The sequence below is a fragment of the Heliangelus exortis genome, chromosome 5 (assembly GCF_036169615.1).
Source record: "Heliangelus exortis chromosome 5, bHelExo1.hap1, whole genome shotgun sequence".
In the NCBI taxonomy this organism is placed as follows: Eukaryota; Metazoa; Chordata; class Aves; order Apodiformes; family Trochilidae; genus Heliangelus; species Heliangelus exortis.
The window spans coordinates 22,709,024-22,730,549 of NC_092426.1; the positions used below are offsets into that span (position 1 = coordinate 22,709,024).

Here is a 21,526-nt window from a genome sequence, read left to right on the forward strand (position 1 = left end):
GATACCCCTAGAAGTTCAGGGCTGGGTAAGGAGGCTACAGAGCAGAAAACACACACTAAAGAAGCAGTCATGTTCAGGGAAGACCTCCTCCCATGCTGTTGTCAAGTTCATCTTCTCAAAACTGCGTCAGCGCTCCTGATTGGAGTGTGCATCTGCTAACAGATGCTGAAAGCTTCTTTCATTTGCAGTTTGCATCAAAGTAGCCTTATCCGCACTGGTAATGGGTTGGGCACCAACTGGGAGAAGACTGGGTGCATCGCTGCTCCTCTGAGACAACTGTCAGTGGTGCCCATCTGTGAGATGGGGTTTGCCCCAGTCTAGACTGAGGCACTTTCCCACTGCCTTCATATCTAAGAGTCATGAAGACAACAAGAGTGTCGGGGCTTGATTATTCATACTGAAATGATAACTTTATCAGTCCTAGCATCTGAAACAAACCTGGCTGATTATCTTCTTATTCCTCACACCTGTGCTCAGCACTGGCCAAAACTGAGAGCGAGATTCAGGAGCTTTCCCAGCATGTCAGTTTGAGTCAAGGTGAGGAACCAGCAGGGACTCAAAGGAACTGTTGTCTACCTATTTCATGAAGGGATCATCACCACAAGGACACAGTGACAGCTCTGCCATCTCTTTCTTCTCCCTGAAGTAAGTTCAAGCTGCTGTACTGAAGCCTGAAACACGAAGGACCAGTAAGGTCTCCCTGTCTCACACTCCTGCCTTTATAGCCAGCAGCCCTGCCTTGCCGTTTTGTGCAGCACTGAACTACTTCTTGCTTGACAATGGTCAGAGCTGCCTCTGAGGTTCCTAGCTTCCCCAGGGTGAAATCCCATGGCTGCTAACTCAGAGAACTACCAAAAAGGGCTTTGGGATCAGCTCCACCATCCTAATAAGCCAGGAATGCACCCAGCATGGTCAGACATAGCATGTGCTGCCACGGGGCCAAGCTCTGACCAGAGCCCACGATGGCCTGACCCAGAGAGAGCACAGGAGGATGGTCTATGTAAAGGTAACATTTACTGAGAGATACAGAACTGAGTATTATGAAAGACATACATGGATGGAGAGGGTAGAGACACCACTGTGGAGGGTGGCTTGGACCCCCTTCCCAGCACCCCAGGGAAGGAGCTGGATGCTACCAGACATGTAACACAATGGAGATAACTGTGGCATATGCATTTGTAACAAAGAGACCATCATAACATACATTTCTATGGGATCACATCTAGTGATTATATAAATCCATATAGAGATCGCTGTATAAAAACTTTGTAAAAAATACTTTAAAAAAGTGTAAAAATGTGCATTCAAAAGCACGGCCGACACGGACAGCTGGGCTGTAAACATTATACTTAGAGTGTGCTTGTGGGGGGCGCCCGCGCCACCGAGCCCCGACAGGCCTGACCACCAGATGGGGCTGCATCAAGTGTTTGTGGTTCTTGGTTGGGGTTTCCCTCCGGAGAGTTCGCCAGGAGCCAGAGCAGCCTCTGGGCAGGGCATGGGTGGGTACAGTGCGGCCACCACTCCTCTGCTGGCAGCCCCTGCTCCCCACGGGGTGCGTGGTCCTCGCAGGACGTGCTGCGGCAGCGTGGGTCCCCAGGGCTGCGAGCAGGCTGAAGAGCTGTGATGAGGTATCACAGGGAGGTTGCCCTCACCAGTGCCACTAGCCTTGCTCCAGGGTTCAGCCTTAGAGTACATGGTTGACAAGTTCCTGATCTTCACTGTCCCCGTATTTGTTTGGTCCGTATTCCCCTAGGAAGCCCATTGGGACCTGGCTGCACCAGGCCTGGGTACACAGTTCTTCATACAGTACATACATCAGAGACGCTGGAAGACCTTGAGCCACTGTCTCCTCCTCCTGGCCCAGTGCCACCTTCACTTCTTCTCCAGCTGCTCCAGCAGTGGGTTGGCTTCAGTCTCAGGCGTCTTGATGCTGTCTGTCCGCACAATGCAGGTGGGACGGTGCCGGTTCAGCATCAGGATCAGCTGCTGCCTCTCCTGTTTCAGCTCTTCTATCTGGGCCTTCAGCTCAGCATTCATGAGCTCCAAGCGCTCAGACTCCTAGTGGGACAGAAACACAACCACATGTGATATCACTCCAACAGACAAGATATGAGGAGACACGATTGGCCAACAAGTCCCTCTGCTTAGTGCTGCTCGTCACCCCCTGCAGCACAGGAGCAGCCTGAAGACCTGCCAAGGCACCAGGTCCCTCCAGGCAGTTCATCCCCAGCCCCGATGCCTTGCATCACCTAGTGTCAGCACAAGGAAATACACAGCCAACTCGTAAGACACTGCTGTATGAGAGCAAAACACCTGCCTGGCTGCTTTCCATGGTCTGAGAGAGGTGTTTGGAAAGAAACCTGTATTTAAATTTTCACCCCCCCATCTGCAAGGATATTCCCTTGTGAAATGGCTCCTTTTCACTAGCTGTGTCATTTGCCCATGCCCCACCACCCCTTGCAGAAGAAAGAGCAAGGTGCTATGAAAGTTTTTCTGCCTTGGGGTCATGGGTGAGAGGTCACCTGGCCTCTGGACAGGAAAACTTTCAGGAATTTGGGCAAGGGGTCAGCATACTGTTGGCCCCTGTCCCATGCCACACTTTCCTGGGTGCTCCTGCTCCAGCACTGAACAGGCACTATCAGCCCTCCCTTTTGTAACCACATACCCCACTTCCATCCTTCTCCATCCCTGGTACCACAGGCACAGGGACACTTGCAAGCTCTGCCTGAGCACACACATGGCTACCATATTCGCATCCTCGTGGAAATGGGGGGCAACAGACCCGTATTTTTCCCAGAGAAGGGCACAGGAGGAAGGAGAAACAGAGGGGCAGTTCAAGAGGGAGCGTTGCCTGCAGCTGGGACACCTTTCTATGGGGGTCATCCCACCCAGGTCCCTGCTGTGCCCTGGGCAGGTTAGGGCACCCACCCGCTGCAGGAACTCCGTCCTTTCCTTCTTCTTGTTACGACACCTTGCTGCTGCTACTTTGTTTTTCTCCCGACGTCTTTTCCTCCTCTCCTCTTCCTCATCCAGCTGCAAAGAGACAGAAAAGCCCAGGTCAGAGCCGGCAGGTGTGGGGCAGGGCAGGAGGTAGAGGTGAGCACACAGCAGCCTCACTGGTGCCAGGGCCAGGAGAGGGATGGCAGCCACATGTGCCAGTGGACACCAGCAACATGGCCTAACCCTCACCAGGAACCAGGCATGCTGTTGCCATGGCCTCTAACTCTCCACTCTGTGGGGATATGGGGAAGGAGACAAGCTGGGGACCTGGCTGGCAGGGGACCACCAACTCTTTGTAGGGCTGCTCCCTCCCTCCTGAGAGAGGGCAGAGACAAGGGGAACAGAGCTGCATCCCACAAAGATGGACACAGCTTGTCACACCGAGATCTACAGGCACAGCTCTGGGAGCACAGCCATTCAAAGCATCACACACACAGCCAAGGGTGAGAGTCAGAGAAGCCTGAAAGATTAGGACTAGAGGAAATTACCTGAAGTTACACTAGGGGAGGTGTAGACTAGATATTAGGAAGAATTTCTTTACTGAGGGAATAATTAAGCATTGGAGTGGATTGCCTAGGGAGGTGGTGGAATCAATCACTGTCCCTAGAAGTATTGAAAAACAATGTAGATGAGGCACTTCAGGACATGCTCTAGTGGGCATGGTGATACAGATATTGATACATATTTTATTTATTTTACTGGGGGGATACCTTGATAGCTGGACACAGTGATCTTATAGGTCTTTTCCAACTGTGACAATTCTGTGATCCCCAAGCTCGGCCTGGCTGTTGGTCCCTTTCCACTACATGGGACTGCCTGCTCCAGCTTCAGCACTGGCTGAGTCACAGGGCCACCACAGTAAGGTGGGTACAGTTCACACATCCCGTGTAATGAAGTAGGATACAGCAATGCCTGTACAGTTCACCATAACTTCTTTGCTGTCTGACCCAAACCACACTGACCAGGCCAATAAACCTTACAGGCTGGAAACCCATAATCAAAGTATTTAGTGAAATTTACTACAAAGCCTGTATAAATGGCCTATAGCATGCTCATGTCTGAGAACACAAACCAACCTCTTCAAGAAAAATCTGAGTGCTGGAAAGCCCTGCAAAGTCAGCATCCAGGTTATTCTTTGTATCATGGCTAAAGAAAAAAAGGTCCCCGGTGCCTTCATCCATATTTGGCCTGGCACTCCAAAATTTGAGATGTCAGACTGAACAGCCTCATTCTTATCAACTACTACCTGCCAGCACACATCTTTTCAAAGGCAGTGGAATTTCCACATCCTATTTCCACCTTCTCTAAGGGAAGCTCTAGTCTGAGAAGTCAGCTGCATCCTTCCCTTCATATATCTCCAAGTCAGTGTGGTTGAGGGCCTCAGACAAGCCTCTCACAACACACATCATAGAATGGTTTGTGTTGGAAGGGACATTAAGTATCATCTAGATCCAGCGCCCCTGCCATCTCAACAGCCTTGCTGCTCTAGTGCTGTGGCTTAGTAACCTCAAAAGGAAAGTCAGAGATACCCAATGCCAAGGTTACAAAGTGGTGTTACGAGTCGGGGGGGCACCAGTAGTGCTTACAGGAAACAAAATCTGAAAATGCCATCATCCACAGTAAAATGCATGCTGCTAATATTCACTAAGTCCAAAGTCCACTAAAAAACATCTCAATGTGATGTGCAGGGACAGGATGAAAATCTGACATGGCAGAGTCAAGGTGAAGGGGTACCTTAAGTAAAATGCACGTTCAATATGCAGCATGGAGCATGTTTGAGTAGACAATGTCCAGGTTTTATAGCAGGAATAGCTTTTGCATCTTCTCTACATTACTTTGCTTGCATTACTTCTCTAACTTGCCTTATATCAAAGTTGCTATTTTAGATGGGGCTAAAATATTAAGCAAAGTCAACACAAGCTATACACAGACTTCCACGATGCCAGGCTGCCACCATTCTTTTGCCAAGGCAGCAGCATGTGGGTATCATGCACCACACCTGGGAGAACCTGGATGGGAACTGCACTGACACCCTCAAGTCCAGTTAGAAATGGCCAGCCCTCACTATACTCATGTAACTCAGATGTGGGAGGCATTAGCAGAAGTGACCAGGAAGGATCCAACTCCATGCTCTGCTGTTTTTTCCTCCTGACAGGACCAGGATACCCACAGAAAGGCACAGGCAGCTCTTACAAAATTTCTGCACAGAGTTTAAGAGGAGGTGGACATCAGGGTGGCCACCATTCCCCTTGGCACATTTACCAACTCCTCATCTACCCCTTAGGTGGCTTATCAGCCTTTTAGTTCAAGGATTATTAGGAGACTGCAGAGAGGGGACATGTGCTCACAGCTCCAAAGCTCAGGAAATATACTTCAGACTTTCTAGCAAAGTACATCTTGTGTTGTATCTGGAACTGGAAGAGCAAAGAGTGACTGCACAAACCTCATGGTCTCTCTGGGAACTGCCTGACACATTTCCATGCCCCGTAGCTCCATTCAGTGAGGATCAAAGAATAAATGACCTGTTCCTGTCCCCTTCAGCTTCCCCTCCTCCCCCCAGAGGGCCCAGCAAAGGTCTCTGTCCTTTAGATGAGGTACAGATCAGCTCTGCTTTTTGACCACACAGCTCCTGTAACTTCAAGAAAGTAGGTTCCCTCCTCTCTGTTTCTGCTTGATTTCAGTTAAAAAATATGACATGGCTCTGATGCTGGGTGCTAGGACTCTACTCAGAGGCACAAGAGACAGCAATGTTGTATCATCCCATAGCATGGTTCTCCATGGGTGATCTCCAGGGGATCTCTGGAGCTCAAAGGTCTGGGGTTACCTCCTAAATTGCTTTAGTCAGCAGCAGCAGGGACAGAGGTGACCATCAGCCTGAGTGGCAGGCTCAGTCCCAGAGGGAACAGTCCAGGTAGGTTTCAGCAGGAGAAGTATCCATGTCCAGCTGCCCCAAGAAGAAGCCAGCACACATTGGGTGAGTTTTGTGCACACCCCCAGAAACAAACACGCCAGTGCCAAGGGATGCTGGTCCCTCCAGCATAGCAAAGAAAGCTGCCTGTGCACCACTCGTGGGGAGCAGCCTGCCCTGCCCAGAAGCACACAGTACCCAGCATCCCCAGGCTCTGGCTCTCTGCAAAAGGAAAGCAGCTGCAGGCTGTATTGCAAAATGATGCGTGGGCAGCTTCTTGGCTACTCATGGGATAAGCAGCTACTGCTCCAACTCCCCCATGCTTTTGCTGCAAAGCCTGTGCCAGGGGCAGCTCCATTTGCTATCTTCAACTCCTCAGCTTAGAATCATAGAATCATATAATCATTATATATGATTGGAAAGGACCTATAAGATCACTGAGTCCAACTGTTCACCCTACAGCCCCTAGCTCAACACTGTAGCTCTTCATCTACCTGTCTTCTGAACACCTCTAGGGACGGTGCCCCCACTACCTCCTTGGGCAGCCTGTTCCAATGCTTCACCACTCTTTTTGTGAAGGAGTTTTTCCTAATATCTAACCTGAACCTACCCTCGTGGAGCTTGGCCCCATTTTCTCTTGTCCTGTCACTGGTCACGAGAGAGAAGAGGCCAGCATCTGTCTCATTACCACCTCCTTTGAGGTAGTTGTAGAGAGCAATGAGGTGTCCCCTCAGCCTCCCCTTCTCTAAGCTGAACAGCCCCAGTTCCCTCAGCCTCTCCTCACAAGACCCATTCGCCAGACCCCTAATCAGCCTCACTGCCCTTCCCTGCCCCCTTTCCAGCACCTCAATATCCTTGCTATACTGTAGTGCCCAGAACTGCACGCAGTACTCAAGGTGCAGCCTCAATAAGGCAGGGTATAGGGGCAGGATCACCTCCCCGGTCCTGCTGGACACACTGTTGCTGATGCAGGCCAGGATGCCATGGGGCCACTTGGGCCACTGGCCACTTGGGCACACTGCTGGCTCATGTTCAGCCGGCTGTCAATCAACACTCCCAGGTCCCTCTCTGCTGGGCAGCTCTCTAGACACTCCTCCCCAGGCCTGTAGCACTGCTGGGGGTTGTGGCCAAAGTGCAAGACACGACATTTGGCCTTATTGAAACTCATGCAATTGGCCACGGCCCATCGATCAAGCCTGTCCGGGTCCCTCTGCAGAGCCTGCCTAACCTTGGGCAGGTCAACACTTCCACCCCACACTGTCATCTGCAAATTTACTGAGGGTGCACTCTATCCCCATGGCTTCACAGCCCATGCAGGGGAGGAACTGGCTGCAGGCTGTGCAGGGGCTGCCAGTGGATATTCCCTTATCTTTCCTCCACATAGTGTTTTAACAACTGACTCTGAGGACACGCAGCACTTCCAGTACCTGCTGCAGGTCAGTGAGACCACTTCCCCATGCCCATTGAGCAAATGTAGCTGTTGCAGGACCAGATCAGAGGTGCCTGAAGTGCCCCAGGAAAGGAGCTGTGCCCAGACAGCACAGCTACAGGCTCTTTCTTTCTTCCTTCCTCAACCCATGAAGCAAGGTGGGCACTGCAGCCCATTTGCTGCATGATAAGTGAAAAGTCTGGCACAGCATTTGGCTTCAGCTGCCAAGCCAAGACTGCTCTGCCCATAGAGGGACCAAAACCATTAGCATCCCCCAAGTCCTTCCAGTGGTATCCCACAGCATCCTAACCACAGGGATCCTAACCACCATTGAGGAGCTGTCCAGTCCTCCTAGGGGTGACCTCCACAGGATGCTGCATGAGCTGATCAGTCACTCCCTTGGGCACAGACTCCTGCGCAAGGTGATCAGACAGACTCTGTGGTACTAGTTCCTTCCTCAGAAGTCCACACCAAGGAGCTGGGAGGAAGGAACATGCACCCTTCCAGAGGCTGGGGGGTGCTGCTGAGCTTTTTGCTTTAAGATTTGGGCCAAACCAAGCATCAGCCCCATTTGGAAAGTGGGCTGCTCCTTGGAACTGATGTTTTACCCCTTCAGCTCACAGCTCATCACATCATCTATCACCTCCTTGTTGATGTCCCCAGAGAATGCACATCACCCCACCCCATCTGAGGTATCCTTACACAGAAGCAAAAGCACTGTTCAGAGGATTGTTTATTGGACCATCTGACAGCAGCCACCACCCTCACCAATGTGGGGGCCTCTAAATTGATGGGTTTCTAGCTCCATCTGCAGGAAGACAGAGGTATACTCACCACCAGAAGAGCAGGGGACAAGGAGTTGAAGACTGGACAACCAACAAATGACACAAATACACAAAGAAAATGCTGTCCAAGTGTCTATCAAGTTCCTACAGCCTGGCTTTGCCATGCCAGCCTGTAGTACTGAGCAGAAGCCACCCACCTTCCCCATCCCAGAAACCCCGAGGTGAATCCAGAGCTACCTCAAACAGTGAGGCAGGAGCAGCCCCAGCCAGCAATGCCTGCAGAATTATCTTTGTCACAACTGCTGCTCTGCACCAGTCACCCACACACCCCATCCCCACAGGAAAGTCAATGCCAATGCCAACAGCACCAAGGGCTTGGGGGCACTGCAGACAGGATGAAAGCACTGGCTGCTGATGACTATGTGGGACCAGTAAGGTGTGGGACATGGAGGCCACCACTCCCAGCCCATGCTACAGAAATTCAGACATGGGGAAGAGGCGCCAGATGGAGCAGCTGCCAAGGTGCTTACACATCACCAAACAGGCAGTGTGACACACTTATAAAACATGCTGCTGGCCACCCTGGCAGGAAAACCAAGGACAGGCAGAAAAGAAACCCAGGCAGGTGCAGGCAACATCTGCAGCCATGAGCCCTCAAGACTCACCTCACTTTTCACAGGCTGGGGTCTCTTCCCAAGCTTCACCTCCAGGAAGTGGAGTGGTGAGATCATGGCCCCGATGTTGCGGATGTCAGCGTACTTCAGCTCCTCAGCGGTCAGGGCTGTGCCAGGCAGACCCGTCAAGGGTCCGAGCCCAGGCAGTGCGCCGGCCGCCAGGGACGGGTCGGGGATCTGCCCTGGCATCATAGCAGGGGAAACAGTGTCGTAGGCTGGAGGGAGAGAGACGTGGTCTGTTACAATCCCAGCTACAGGGCCTCATGACATGGCACAAGTAAAATTTATTCTATAGTCCCATCCCTTAATGGGGTGAAAACCAGGGAAAGCAGCTGCTCTTCCTTATGGATGACAAAAGCAAGGACAAAGCAGAACCTAGGTGATAAAAACCAAAACATATTAATCCCGCTAGAAAGAATATGGTACTGGTGTGTAGATCAGGAAGAGAAGAGACCTGAAAGACACAACACCAGAGGAACAGGAGCTGGCTGCAATGACAGTGACGTGGTCGCAGGAACTACTGGTTTTGGCACACCTTTCTCTAGAGTGCAGAAGATCAAGGCTTGCACTTAACTGAGTTCTGATTAATGTGCAAGTTATTAAGACAAGAGAAAAATGGCACAGAGGATCATAATATGACATAGGCTGGATTTCTTCTGGGTAGGCTCAGCCTGTTGGTCACACTTGGGACACAGCACACAGGACCAGGGATAAAAAAGTGAGAGAAAAACCTGCCACTGAGCAAACATCTCCCAGCACAAACAGGAGGAAGTGAAGGCTGGAGAGGCAGGGAAATGGAGCAAGGTGGAAAAGATTTTTCTATCAGGAAAGAAACAACACTGCAGCTTAAGTGAGAATAGGATCATGACGAGATTTAGCTATCCTCTTATAGGCAGAAGAAAGGGAGTTACTAGGAAACGTGAAGAACAAGCAGCTAGGAGATAAAGAAATAAAATTATACCGAAAATGGGAAGCCCATGGAGCTGGAGCTGCTTTATCAGCCAAAAAACAAAGGGAACGGGTGGTTGTTGGCTACAGCACATCCCAGCTTGTGTAACTGGCCTGGGACATTCACAAGTGACCCAGTTACAACATACAGAGTCAAATTCTGTCCACACAGCGACCATTTTTCCCCCACCCTCAACTCAACCCCATGTCTCAGTGCTTGTGCACTGCTCTCCTTGCTCTGCCCGGCCAAACTGGTAGCAGATTGGTCTGGGAGCCTCCAGACATGCCCATCCTGCTTCCACATCAGGAAGCATACACACATCAGGGAGAGGGACCAGCAATGACAGGAGAAACATGCTAATGGAGTGGACCCAAAATCTTACTGAGCAGCTTCCCACAACTACTTGAGCCAGTCACCAGAGGGGATTCAATAAGCAGCTGGGCAAACACATGGAAGAGGGGTCCACAAAGCACAGTCAGTCAGAACTGTCTGCACAAACTCCTGGAAGCTCTGACAGAAATGACTATCAGACCAAGGAGGAACAGGCTGCTCAGAGGAGCTGTGGAAGCCCACTCCCCGAAGTCTTACAGACCAGGTTGGATGGGCCTTTGAGCAACCTGGTCCAGTGGTAGGTGTCCCTGACCATGACAGGGGGTTGGAATTAGATATCTTTCAGGTCTCTTCCAACCCAAACCATTCTACAATTCTGTGAAGTGCATCAGGCAAGAGATAGACTCACTTGGCCTGTTCTTTCCATAGTATCCACTCTCAGCTGCTGAGAAACCAGGTAATGTGCAATTCAGACTTTTGATCCAGGCAGTACAGCTGTGCTAAGTGGAGGTACACACACTTTGTCAAGCCAGCTGCCACATTTGCCATCCCAGGGTGACAAATCTGTGCCAGTATCAGGCAGAAAACTTGAATAAAGCTGCATGTGAGATAGCACTATTGGGTCACAGAATGACCAAGCTGAGATTTCCTGGTCCAGCCCTACTGCTCAAGTGGGGTGAGTAGGAGCAGTTTGAACAGGGTTAATTATAACAAGCAAAGAAGTTAAGGATTTCTTGGCAGTTGTACATCCCTTTACCCAGGAGATTATTTGTTATATTTAATGTGAAGGAACAGGAGATGAGCAGCTGAAGGGAAGACAAGCCAATCATACATGTTAGTCAAGGCCAGAGAGGCTAATGCAAGCTCCACAGCTTCCAGCATGGGTGCTGTGCAAGTTGTACTGGTATGACAGAAGGGGATTTGCATCAGAGAGCACCTACTGTGAGCTGTCATACACTCTAATTTGCCACCAAAGAGATTCAGGTGTCAGCACAAGAAGTCCTCTGGTAAAGCTTGCTCAGCAGACAGCAGCAGTGACCAACAAGACTTGAGAAAAAGCCTGGACAACAAATGCAGCAAGATCATGATCATAAAGAAGCAGCGAGCAAAGCAAGCCCTCTGCTCCAGCATCCTCCAGAAGGACGGACCAAGAAGAGAGGAGCAGTCCAGTGCTCAGCAGTACCAGTATGCAGGAGGAAGAAGGTGGGCCCCGAGGAGGTGATGTGCTTAGACATTAAAGGACATTAAAGCCTAAAAAGGAGAAGATGAGAAAGGCAGTAGAGATGAGTAACTGCTGAAGTGAAGTGATACTACCTGAGGAAATGGACTCCTGCCCATTTGGTGACAGAAGAAGAAGAAAATACTTGGTAATGATACTTGACCTTGGAAAAGACTACATATCAGCACGTTGCAATTGCAAGGACCTAAACTGATCTAAAGTACTAATTCCTTCATAGCAGTCTCAGAATCAGGCAGCTGCAGTACTACATCTGCAGTGGTTACCTTGTATGGTGTCAGGAGATGCCCGCTTGCAGCAGGGCTCTAAAGCTGCATACTACAGCCCTCCCCTTCCTTTCAGGCCTATACATGCTTCCCTTAAGATGCTTCCCTCCTCCATCCTACTCTAAGCTACACTCCAGATAGAAAAAATGCACAAAGTCATTTGGGGACAGTGCCTAAGTCCCTACCATCTTCCTCAGAGACTGTCCCTCTCCAGCAGGTCAGTGAGCTGGCATGGCAAAGAGGAGCTGACTCCAGAGGTTCTTTCTAGGACATACTGCCACAGGACTCAGTTGTGTACAGTCAAATACAGTCTACCATTCTGGGGTAGCTGCATGCACTGCAGAACTAGCCACTTCCCAGCCACTGTCACTAGGATGACATGTCATGGCACTGGGGAAAAAGCCTGGCAACAGCAGCACAGCCCAGGCCAGCTGCTGCACAACCCCTCAGCAGCAATCCCATGGATGTCTGTCCACAGTTTGAACAGCTTGGGTTAAACTAAAAATTTTAAAAAAACCAAACAAACAACAGGTAGATAGACTGTATGAACAGCCTCTTGAAGTCTCCCTCCTGTGAGTTCCACGTGTGAGCTGCTACAGCACATGACATGGCCCTGACTCACCCCTTCACAGGCCTCAGGCTGGAAACAGACTTGAGCCCAGTACTGGGTACCTAACTCCATTCCAGACATGGAAGACCTGTTGTCTTCCATCGTGACATGCAGCTGACAGCACTCAGGTGCTGGGATAGGCAGCCTAGGTTCTCACCTAGACCAAATGCAGGGTCAGTGCAATTTACGACATAAGGAGGCAGGAGAAATCTGCTCCCCAGACAGTGGGACAACCTGGCCATGAAGCGCCCCATTGCACTCCTGAGCCTGTGGCAGCTGGCAACAGGCTAAAGATGCAAGAAAACAGTGTATTTTCCCTGGCTCAACTTTTCCCTCTGCCTCTTTAATCTGTTAGCTTAATATGCCTTGAAATAGCCTCCATACCAGTGTGACATAAGGCACAAGTCAGAGTGAAGGAGCTGGCCTAGTACCTGACTCTATAAGCTCTATAAAACTTCCCCTGGATCCAGGGACTCCACAGCTAAAGCCCACATCACACTTGCAGTAGTGTAAACAAAACCTAAAGTTGTTCAAACCAAAGCACCAGGAGCTACCTGGAAGAACATGAACCTGCAGATTTTAAGACGAGCTCAGAACCAGGTGGGAAGGGGGTGACTTCTACAAGCAAGATCTTGTTCAGGGGTCAGGAAACTCAGGAGCACACTAAGAACTGCCAAGAGTCAAGCCAAGTTAGAACTTTGAAAGAAACATAAAACCACTGCCAACATGGCTATAACCATGGAAATAAGAAAGGAACACAGAGAGGTGCCATCCCTCTCAGCAGAACAGGGGTGCAGTAACAGATCATCCTGCTAAGACTGGAGAAACCCTCTTTTGACACTCCTTTTGCCTCTTCCCCATGTAAGAGAGGCTTTCTTTTCATCCCAACTCCCAGATACTTTCACCTTCTTTTCTGGTTAACACTAGAGGTAAGAAGTTGTACTTTGATCATGTCAAAAAAGCCAGGGCTGTAATTATACCTAATGTTTTGGTCATCTTCCCAAGGCTGTTACCCTGCCTACTTATAGCACCAGCATATTTCTACCACATTTGCATGGTAAGGCAGAAAAAACTTCGAAGTTAAAGATCTGAGTTTGATCTTTATGTTGCAGTTTTTCAATAGCCACATCTTGCTGGATGATATGAGTGGTGCCTTGCCAATTCCTAACTCCTCTGGATATTCCCTTGCAGTGCTTGTTATTTCTGAGGCACATAAACCAACTCACCTCTATATTCCTTCCCTTTTTAACACAGTGCTTCAGCTGGGATTCTTACTGGATTTTTTTCTTCATAACTGATTGCTAGCCCAGTGTTTTTTGCTCAGTGCCAGGCAGCCAATGTCTCCTTACATGAGCTGCAAAACTTTGTGTCTTCAGTAAAACCTGGCTTTCTGGTGTCCTGCGGCTGAACCACACAATTCCTGCATTGTATCAGCTACGCTTTTCCACATAATGAAGCCAACAGCAAAGCAAAGCAAAGCAAAGCAAAGCAGCAAGGGGAAAGAAAATGTGCAGTCTTACATCTGACACTGGGATCTGCATGATGCCAGCTGCTCAAGTTTAAATTCACCATAGCTGTGCCTTCTGCACTGATGCTATTCATCATTTCATGCCACGACATCAAGATGCTCCAGAGTTAACCAGGAGACAAAAAAGGCTTTCTTAAAACTTCAGATCAGCTATGAGAGTTTATGTCATTCAGTGCTCTCTTCAATTATCTTTACAGCAATATGTGGTCAACACATGATTTAATGTATCAAAATGCAGTTTGTTTTTCCTTAGCTTTGCTTCTACACTCCCCTTGTGCTGGTTAAAATGCTGCAACACAGCACTTGACCTCTTGCTGAAATGTTTGCAAACCCTCCTAATTACTGTAGTCACTTTCGATTTGACATTGTTCTTGTTATGGTCTCAGTCAAGCTCAGTTATTTTATCAGCACTCTCATCCCCAAAAAGCTGACAACAGCACGCTTCCTTTGCTCACCTTGCTTTTGCTGCATCGTTCCCACCAGTGACATGTTTCTGTGCTTTGCTCCTCAATCATGTCCTTACAGTGAGACTGTGACAATGGTTGATTTAATATTTCTTAAAGGCAGTGCTCATTGCTCACAGCTTTTCTCCTATTGCAAAGGTCTGTTAACTTCTGGAGCCCACAACCTAGTGGGAAGAAGCTTTACCAAGTTGTTATGGTCCCAAACACTTACTCAGCTTCTTTAGTGACACTGCTTTCTCCAGCAGTTCTAAGCTTCATTACCTTGTTGTTTGCTTTTTTCTTTTTCTGGGGGATTGTTTGTTGTGTTTGTTGTTTTTTTTTTCCTTCCCATACTGATTTTGCTGCTGCTTTTCTGAGGACTCTTTTTGTTTGGGTTTTGTTGGGTGGTGGTGGTGTGGGGTTTTTTTGTTTGGTTGTTTTTTAAGAGCTGATGTTTGCACAGCAGTTACAGCATAAATCTAACATGTGGAGGCATAATCCAGGTAACCCAGTGTCCCTGAAAGCTTGTACTCCAGTTGCAAGCCTGCATTCACACCTCTCCTGCCACCTCTTCAGTGGTATTCTTACCCACAGACTAAAACTTGCACAGGAATGCCCATCTGTGTGGAAATCATACATCCATTTCCCTGTGCAGAAACTGCCTTAGTTAATATCCACTGTTCCAGCACCATCCTATGCATCCTCACTCATCCAGAGGTGCCCTTCACTACTTTATAAACCCAATGTAGTTGCTGCTGCTGCGTCAACAGCATCATCGTGCTGAGAGGACCATGACCTCCCAAAGCAGGCTCTGAAAGTCACACTTCAACTTAAATTGCCCATACTGTCTTATCTCTGCTGTCAGCTTCCTTGGCGAGAGTAAGGGCTGTTTGCAACCTTATATTCAGTTTTGCTGTCTATAAATCATGCGTTTCTTCCAACGCAAGCTATTTTACATGCTGTGACATCTGCAGTGGCTGATCCAAGTACATTTCTGATGCTTAGAGAGCCAGTCTAGCACCTAATATTGCCAGCCAGCAGATTCTGACACTCTGTAAATACCAGCATGTTTCTCTTTTGCCCATGTTAAGTGCTGTGCTAAGGCAAAGTCTGTCCTACCAGCCCTTCTCCAGGCTGCCTACAGAACCCAGGCCATGCTGGCCTGTTGTTTTTTCACTTCAGGCTCAGCCTGGGTGCCTGCCATTACTTGTCAGTGGCCAAAGTCTGCAAGTCACCATACAAGTAATCTTTGATCTCTTCAGTGAGTTAGCACTTAACATAACTACCACCATTTGTATGTACTGTCTTGGAGCACCTAAGTCACAGCAATTGGCCTTTCATCTGCTGCTGGCCAAAAGGCAAGAATTCTGCTGTGGAGATCAGAAGCAGTGCTACCATCCACAAAAAGCAATTTCTGGTTCCTTAGATTTTACTAAGGCTTTATTGTAAGTTTTACTTTTTTTTAGCTTCTGGCTGTCAAGGTCACTCAGCCTGTATGTCATGGGTTGCATCTTTCTGGTTCCTTCTGTAGGCAGAGGGATGATTTATATGAAAGCCCTTTCCTGACATGCCCAACTTCTCATGCCCCAAGAATGTAACTTCCTAAACAAAGACAGGGCAGTTGGCTATCACTCCTTCTCTGAAACAGTCACTTGCTTTTTTCCATCTGGACTCTTCTGGCTGGGGAAACCATAGGGTGCTGAGGCTCACTGGAGCCTACAAACCTTCCTCCATGTCAAGGTTCAGCCCCAAGCAAGTGCCAAGTTAAACACAATGAATCTGAAGGCAGAAAGCCACTGCCCCATACTTCCAGTGCCACAAGTACCTAGCCACTTAATTACAGTTTTCTTCTATTGTCTAAAATCCAATACTCTCCCATTCCCACACAACTGCTATCTGCTCTAGATGCATCCAAGTTTCAAGTAGTACCTTACAGCAAATGACCCCATCTCCTGTCCAGCCTCTTCTGGTGCCTATTGTTAAAAGCAGTAACTTTTGCTGGAAGTGCCAAAAGCCATGCTGGTCAGTGTCAATATTTTTTGCCAACCATCAGAACAGAGCAGCAGCCAACCCCTGTGGTTGTAATCACTTTTTTCAGATACCCATACAACAGTGCTGGTAAACTTGGACTTTAAAAACTGTGTCTGTGCATTCATTCATTCATCTGCTGAACCTATTGATGCCAAGGAACCAAACACCTGCAGTGTATTGAAAAGCAGCAGTGACACCCACTGAGACAGAACTGTGCATGACTGTCCTTCACGAAGGACCCAACATTACTTACTGTACTGTGGCATCAGGGAAATTCCACTTTCTTTAACAATCAGTTTAAGGCCTAATCACAGCATGGCTTACGAAGTGCATTGAGCTGCAGCATACCACCTCAGTACACTAGACACTGTAGTACCTCATGACCTCCAGTTCCATCCCAAGAGCTCTTACAACCAGGCCCTCGGTTTGCAAGGCCAAAGAAGTATCTGTACCCCTCCCCACAGACACCCCCAGCTGCTACCCTTGCTGTTCCTTTCCTCTCATGGGTAACCCCATGTGGTGGGAGAAGAGCTGAAGGGTTTGTGAACACCCATACATTCAGTGTTCCAGACCAAATGCCCAAGTGAGTGGACTGAAGGGCCACAGTGTCAAAGAGAAGAAAGAAGGAGCTGTGAACGACAGTTCACCAGGAGATGGACGTTTAAACCCATTTTGTGAGTGGGAACTGTCTGGCTCAGTCCTGCACATCTAGTTCCACACAGATGGTAGGAGGAACATTCGAGTCATTCACAGACAGAAGGCTATTAAAAGCTTTCTGAAAACAGGACTGCAGAGAGCCTTGATGCCTCCCTCTTCCCCATCAGGAAGGTATGCAGCTCCCTACACTGTACCCATGGGGCAGTCAGAGCAGACAGCCTGTCCTCAGCAGGAGTTTTTGTGCAGTTTTGCAGACCCTCATCCAACTGAGTCCCACCATCAAGCCCCCACACCTGCCTGTGTGATGCTTTGACTCCTTAGCCCCATTGTTGAGGAGGGAGGATACTGGTCCTCCAGTCCTCAGCTTTAGAAATATCCCTTCCCTCTTTGCCATTAGCAAAGCAGTCAGCTCACAGTCTTTTCCCTGAGCATTTTCCTCCATACCTGCACAGGGTAGTAAAAAGCTCTAGCTCAGCGTTACACTGCCCCTACCACTGCATTGCAGCGATTGACTTGTAAGCAACCTGTGACAGCAGGGTTTCCTACAGCACCTAGCTGAGCAAGGCTCCTCTATTGCCATAATCAACAGCAATAACAGAAAAAAAATGCAATTTTTACTATTACTATAAAAAAATGCAATTAACTATTTGTGGCCAACCACTGGACAGCAGTACAGAGCAGGGAGGTAAAAGCTATCCTATTTCTGCCAGAAGCAGCTCAGAAGGATTTGAGGAGGAAGGAATATTCTGGTTTGAGCTCAGACATTGAGGTTAACTGACTTGTTGAAATCCCCCAGGACCTTCCATAACTCCATGTGGTCAGGGCTGGAATCTTCAAGAAGACAACTCTACTCCAGCACAGACCTCTGCCCTAGGGGCCAAGGACAGTGTTGGAGATGAGAGGCCCCCTCCTGCAAACCCCTCAAAATGATTCCCTGAATGCCAGGATCATCAACAAAGACCTCTAATCCATATCAAGACCAGCCCTGCCTACTTTGCAATCCCCCTGTTCAGCTGAGAGGCCCATATGGACCCACAGCTCCCTGGCGGCATGTTAAAACACTGCACTGCTTCAGCTGACACTCTGGACAGTCCAAGCAACTGAGAAATCCATGCAAGCAGCCAAAGACTGATGGCATCAGGTTTGCCTTCCCCCCTCCTTGCTGCACTGACACTGCAGGACCCATGGCGGCTGGCAAGGGGTCTGTGCCACACACCACAGTTCTGCCTCCCTTGCTCTTGGGGCCGGGCCCACTGGGAACAGCTTACTGCAGTGAAAAGAACCTATCAACAGCTTCACACTCAAGACTCTGTGTGCTGCCAAGTACCTGGCCCAGGCAATGCAGCTTAAGTAACAAACACTAGCATGGGGAAGAAGACTGTAGAGCAGGTGCTCATCGCTGCCTGTGTTTTAGCAGCCCAGTAACAACCACTGCTCAGATGGAGAGGAGAGGAGAAGGCAAGAGGTATGAAGGAGTAGCTACTCTTCCTTGGCATAGCTGCAGCACAGAGACCTTACACCCTGTAAGGAGGGAAACACTCAATGCTGAGCTGCAAAGTGGGAGGAGAAGCATCCATAGGAGTCTCAGCAAGGAGAAAAAGGTAGCAATGCACACATTAATTCTCAGTAGATCTTGTTAGTCCCCCACACCCCAGGTACAAGGCACAACCAATCGGTACTTGACACAGGGACAGTTTGGACGGCGGCTCCTGCACCCACCCACTCATCCCCCAGATGGGAAAGTTTTCGTTGTTTTAAATCACTAGGGTTACAGAAAGAATCTATGAAACTCCAATGACTGGCATTCCCAGATGTCCTCACGCATGCACTTAACAGCAAATTCCCACTGCAGACTCTGGCAATAGCCTCAAGATAGAGTTTTTCATGCAAGTTTTCTCAAAATTAGCTAAAAAATCCTTGTCTGAGGGGCAGAAGCATTTGTTTCTGCTGAGCTCTCCGAGTCCAAACACACACGCGCGCGCACACACACACACACAGTTTGGCAGTGGTTGTGTTCCAGGGCTGGTAATACAAGCCATGGAGCAGGCTGCCAAGACAAGCAAGAGAACGAGCCAGGCCCCGTTTCATTGGCCACCATACGCTGCATATGGCCCTGGAACCAGCCAGCACAGTGTTCTCACCCTCCTTGAAGGCATAGGAGACCCTGTGTTTTCAAATACACCTCCATAGGGCCTTCATTAAAGGAAAATGGAAACATAACGTGGCTCTTGCTCTCTTGGTATTTCTCCCTTTCCCCCAATTTGCTCTCAAGCCTATTTGCCTCACATGGAAAAAAGAAAAGTGCCTCCCAGTGCAGACTGTGCAAAGGAATGTAACTTCCATTCAACTCCATGCCTGACTGCTAAAGCGGACTTGGGACGGAGCGTCGGGGGACCCTCCAGGGCCCCTTTACCCCCCAGGGCCCCGCGGGCTGGAGGCACGGCTCACCGGTCGGCCCGCCCTCCCCGCGGCATGAACACGGGGGCCGGAGGGGGCTCGGCCCCTCACCTGCGTGCCCGGCCGACAGGTGAAGCGGCGGCGAGGAGGGCACCCGAAGGCGGGGAAAGGCCGCTTCTCACCGCCCCCTGCAGCGGATCGGCGCGGGGGCAGCAGCCCAGTGCCAGCCCCCCCGAGAAGCAGCCCGAGCCCCCACGCATGGCTGGGTGCGGGAGTAGCCCGCCCTGCTTCGAGCCGCCTGTGCGGCTCTATACACCCCCCCCTCACACCCTCGGAGTCCCCCCACACCTCCGTGCTGTCCCCGACCGCTGGCAGCCGGGCCCCCTCCCGGCCCGGAGGGCAGCACCCTGCCCCGCCGCCGCGGGGTGCCTGGATGCTCCTACGTGCGGCCCCCACAGCCGCCCCCTCCCCCGTCAGCCCCCTGCCGCAATCCCGGCCCGCCCGACGCTTCCCCCGCCCGCGCCCGCACCCACCGTGCAGGGGACCGGGCTGCCGGGGTGCCCGCGGGGCCCGGCCGCAGGGGCTGGGAGCGGGCTGCGGGCTCAGCCCCGCTGCCGCCTCCGCCGCCGCCCGGCTGCGCGGCGCTGCCCCGGGCCCCGCCGGGTGCCGATGTGGGTGCCTCGGCCCGCCGCCCCCCGCCGCCCCGCTGCGCGCCTCCCGCAGGCTGTGGCGGGCGGCGGGGTGGGTTGCATCAGCCCCGGTTATATAGCGGCCCCGGGCTGCGGGGAGGGGTCGGGAATGCGGAACCGGCCGGGCTGCCAGCGCCACACGTCAGGGAGGGCGGGGGAGCGGGTCCGCGGGGCGGGGAGCGCCGCGCAGGGGTGGGACCAGCCGGGGCACCGGCACCCCGACATCCCGCACCCAGCACCCCGCATCCTGTCCCCCCCATAGCCCGGCAGCCCGCACCCCATAGCCCGGCAGCCCACAGCCCCCCATCCTGCACTCCGGGACTCAGAACCCACCGCTCCTTGACACCCTTGTGCTATCGCAGTCGGCAGCCCCGGCTCAACCCGGCACCATCTGGACTCTCCGCACCACGGAGCCCGGGCACCCCGCACACTCCGACAGGGTGCGCTTCCCCCCGCCTTCCGTCCTCCGCCAGGACCGGATCCCGAGCAGCCCCGGCCACCTGGCCTGGAGCCACCGCAGCCCTGCCCGAGCCAGCCCGCAGCCCCCCGCTCCTCAGACCTGCGCCTGGGAGTAAGACCAGAGAGCGTCCAGGGTTCTCCAGCGCCAACCCCACTTTACCCGGGGCAGCAAAGCCTCAAGGGCAGGGAGGGCTGCCGGACAACCCCTCTGCCCCGTGGAAAGCAAGCTCCTTCTCATCTCATCCTACTCCAGCCCGGCCTGCTCATGGTCCACAGTCCCCATAAACGGATCAAGGTCTTTCAGCTCTAACTCTGCCAGCATTTCGGGATGGAGAGGATCCAGGAGAAAGCAGAGGGGTTCAAGGCCCCCTACCCAGCTGCTTTGGTCTTTTTCCCTTAATGTCACTGGGATGTTCCAGGAGCAACATTGCCCAAGGCACAGGCACACTCATGGTATCCCATGCTTCAGCAGCATGTCAGGTGGAGATGGGGGAGCAGATGGCCGACTGGGGCGTTCCTCATAACTTATTTGAATGGATTTGAATTGTCTCCTTCCTCTTTCTCTCTAACATTGGCCTCTTCCTACCTGCATCTGCCAAACTGTTCTGGAAAGCAAAGCTCTGCACAGCCAAAGGGCCACACTGGACCTGCCACAGGTACAGTATACTCCATAACTATTGTTCAAACAAAACACAAACAAACAAAAAACACCAAGCAAACAAACCTACAGTGGTTATTAAAAGCACTGAGCTGAGTGGCACTGCCTGGTTCCTTCTGCCTGAGCCTATGCCCAAAGCAAATGGGAAAAGGGATGAGATGAATCTCTCAACCAGGACAAACCACAGTGAGGATTCACACCCAGCAAATTTCTCTGAGACCTCTTGCACACCCCTGGACCCTGTTTGCCATGGAGCTGAACGATACTGTCATCTCTTCACCTTATCCTCCCTACCACCCACCTGCACAGAGAGGCACCATCCACCCTACTTTGTTTTAATTCTCCTGGCTTGCCAGTCCTTGTTTCTTTTCAGCATTCACCAATTTAATTTCTTTTCACCACTGATGAATTCACACTATTCATCATCCACAAGGTCCCACCACCAGTACCTCCAGCTTTGTCTTCTTCATCTGTGT

General features: G+C 50.8%; 1 protein-coding gene across 2 annotated transcripts in view; it reads right to left on the reverse strand.

The window, feature by feature from the left end:
* Positions 1-997: 997 nt before the first annotated feature.
* Positions 998-21,526, reverse strand: part of JDP2 (Jun dimerization protein 2) — a 54,617-nt gene continuing 34,088 nt past the window's right edge. The window contains exons 1-4 of one of the 2 annotated variants that reach the window (XM_071745963.1): positions 19,778-20,003; positions 8,788-9,011; positions 2,929-3,033; positions 998-2,058 (exon numbers count right to left, since the gene is read on the reverse strand). In XM_071745963.1, coding sequence (XP_071602064.1) covers positions 1,873-2,058; positions 2,929-3,033; positions 8,788-8,988 — 492 coding nt within the window. In that variant the 5' untranslated portion in view covers positions 8,989-9,011; positions 19,778-20,003 and the 3' untranslated portion in view covers positions 998-1,872. Of the gene's footprint in view, positions 2,059-2,928; positions 3,034-8,787; positions 9,012-19,777; positions 20,004-21,526 lie in introns of those variants that run through there. The other variant, XM_071745961.1, reaches the window with a different exon arrangement.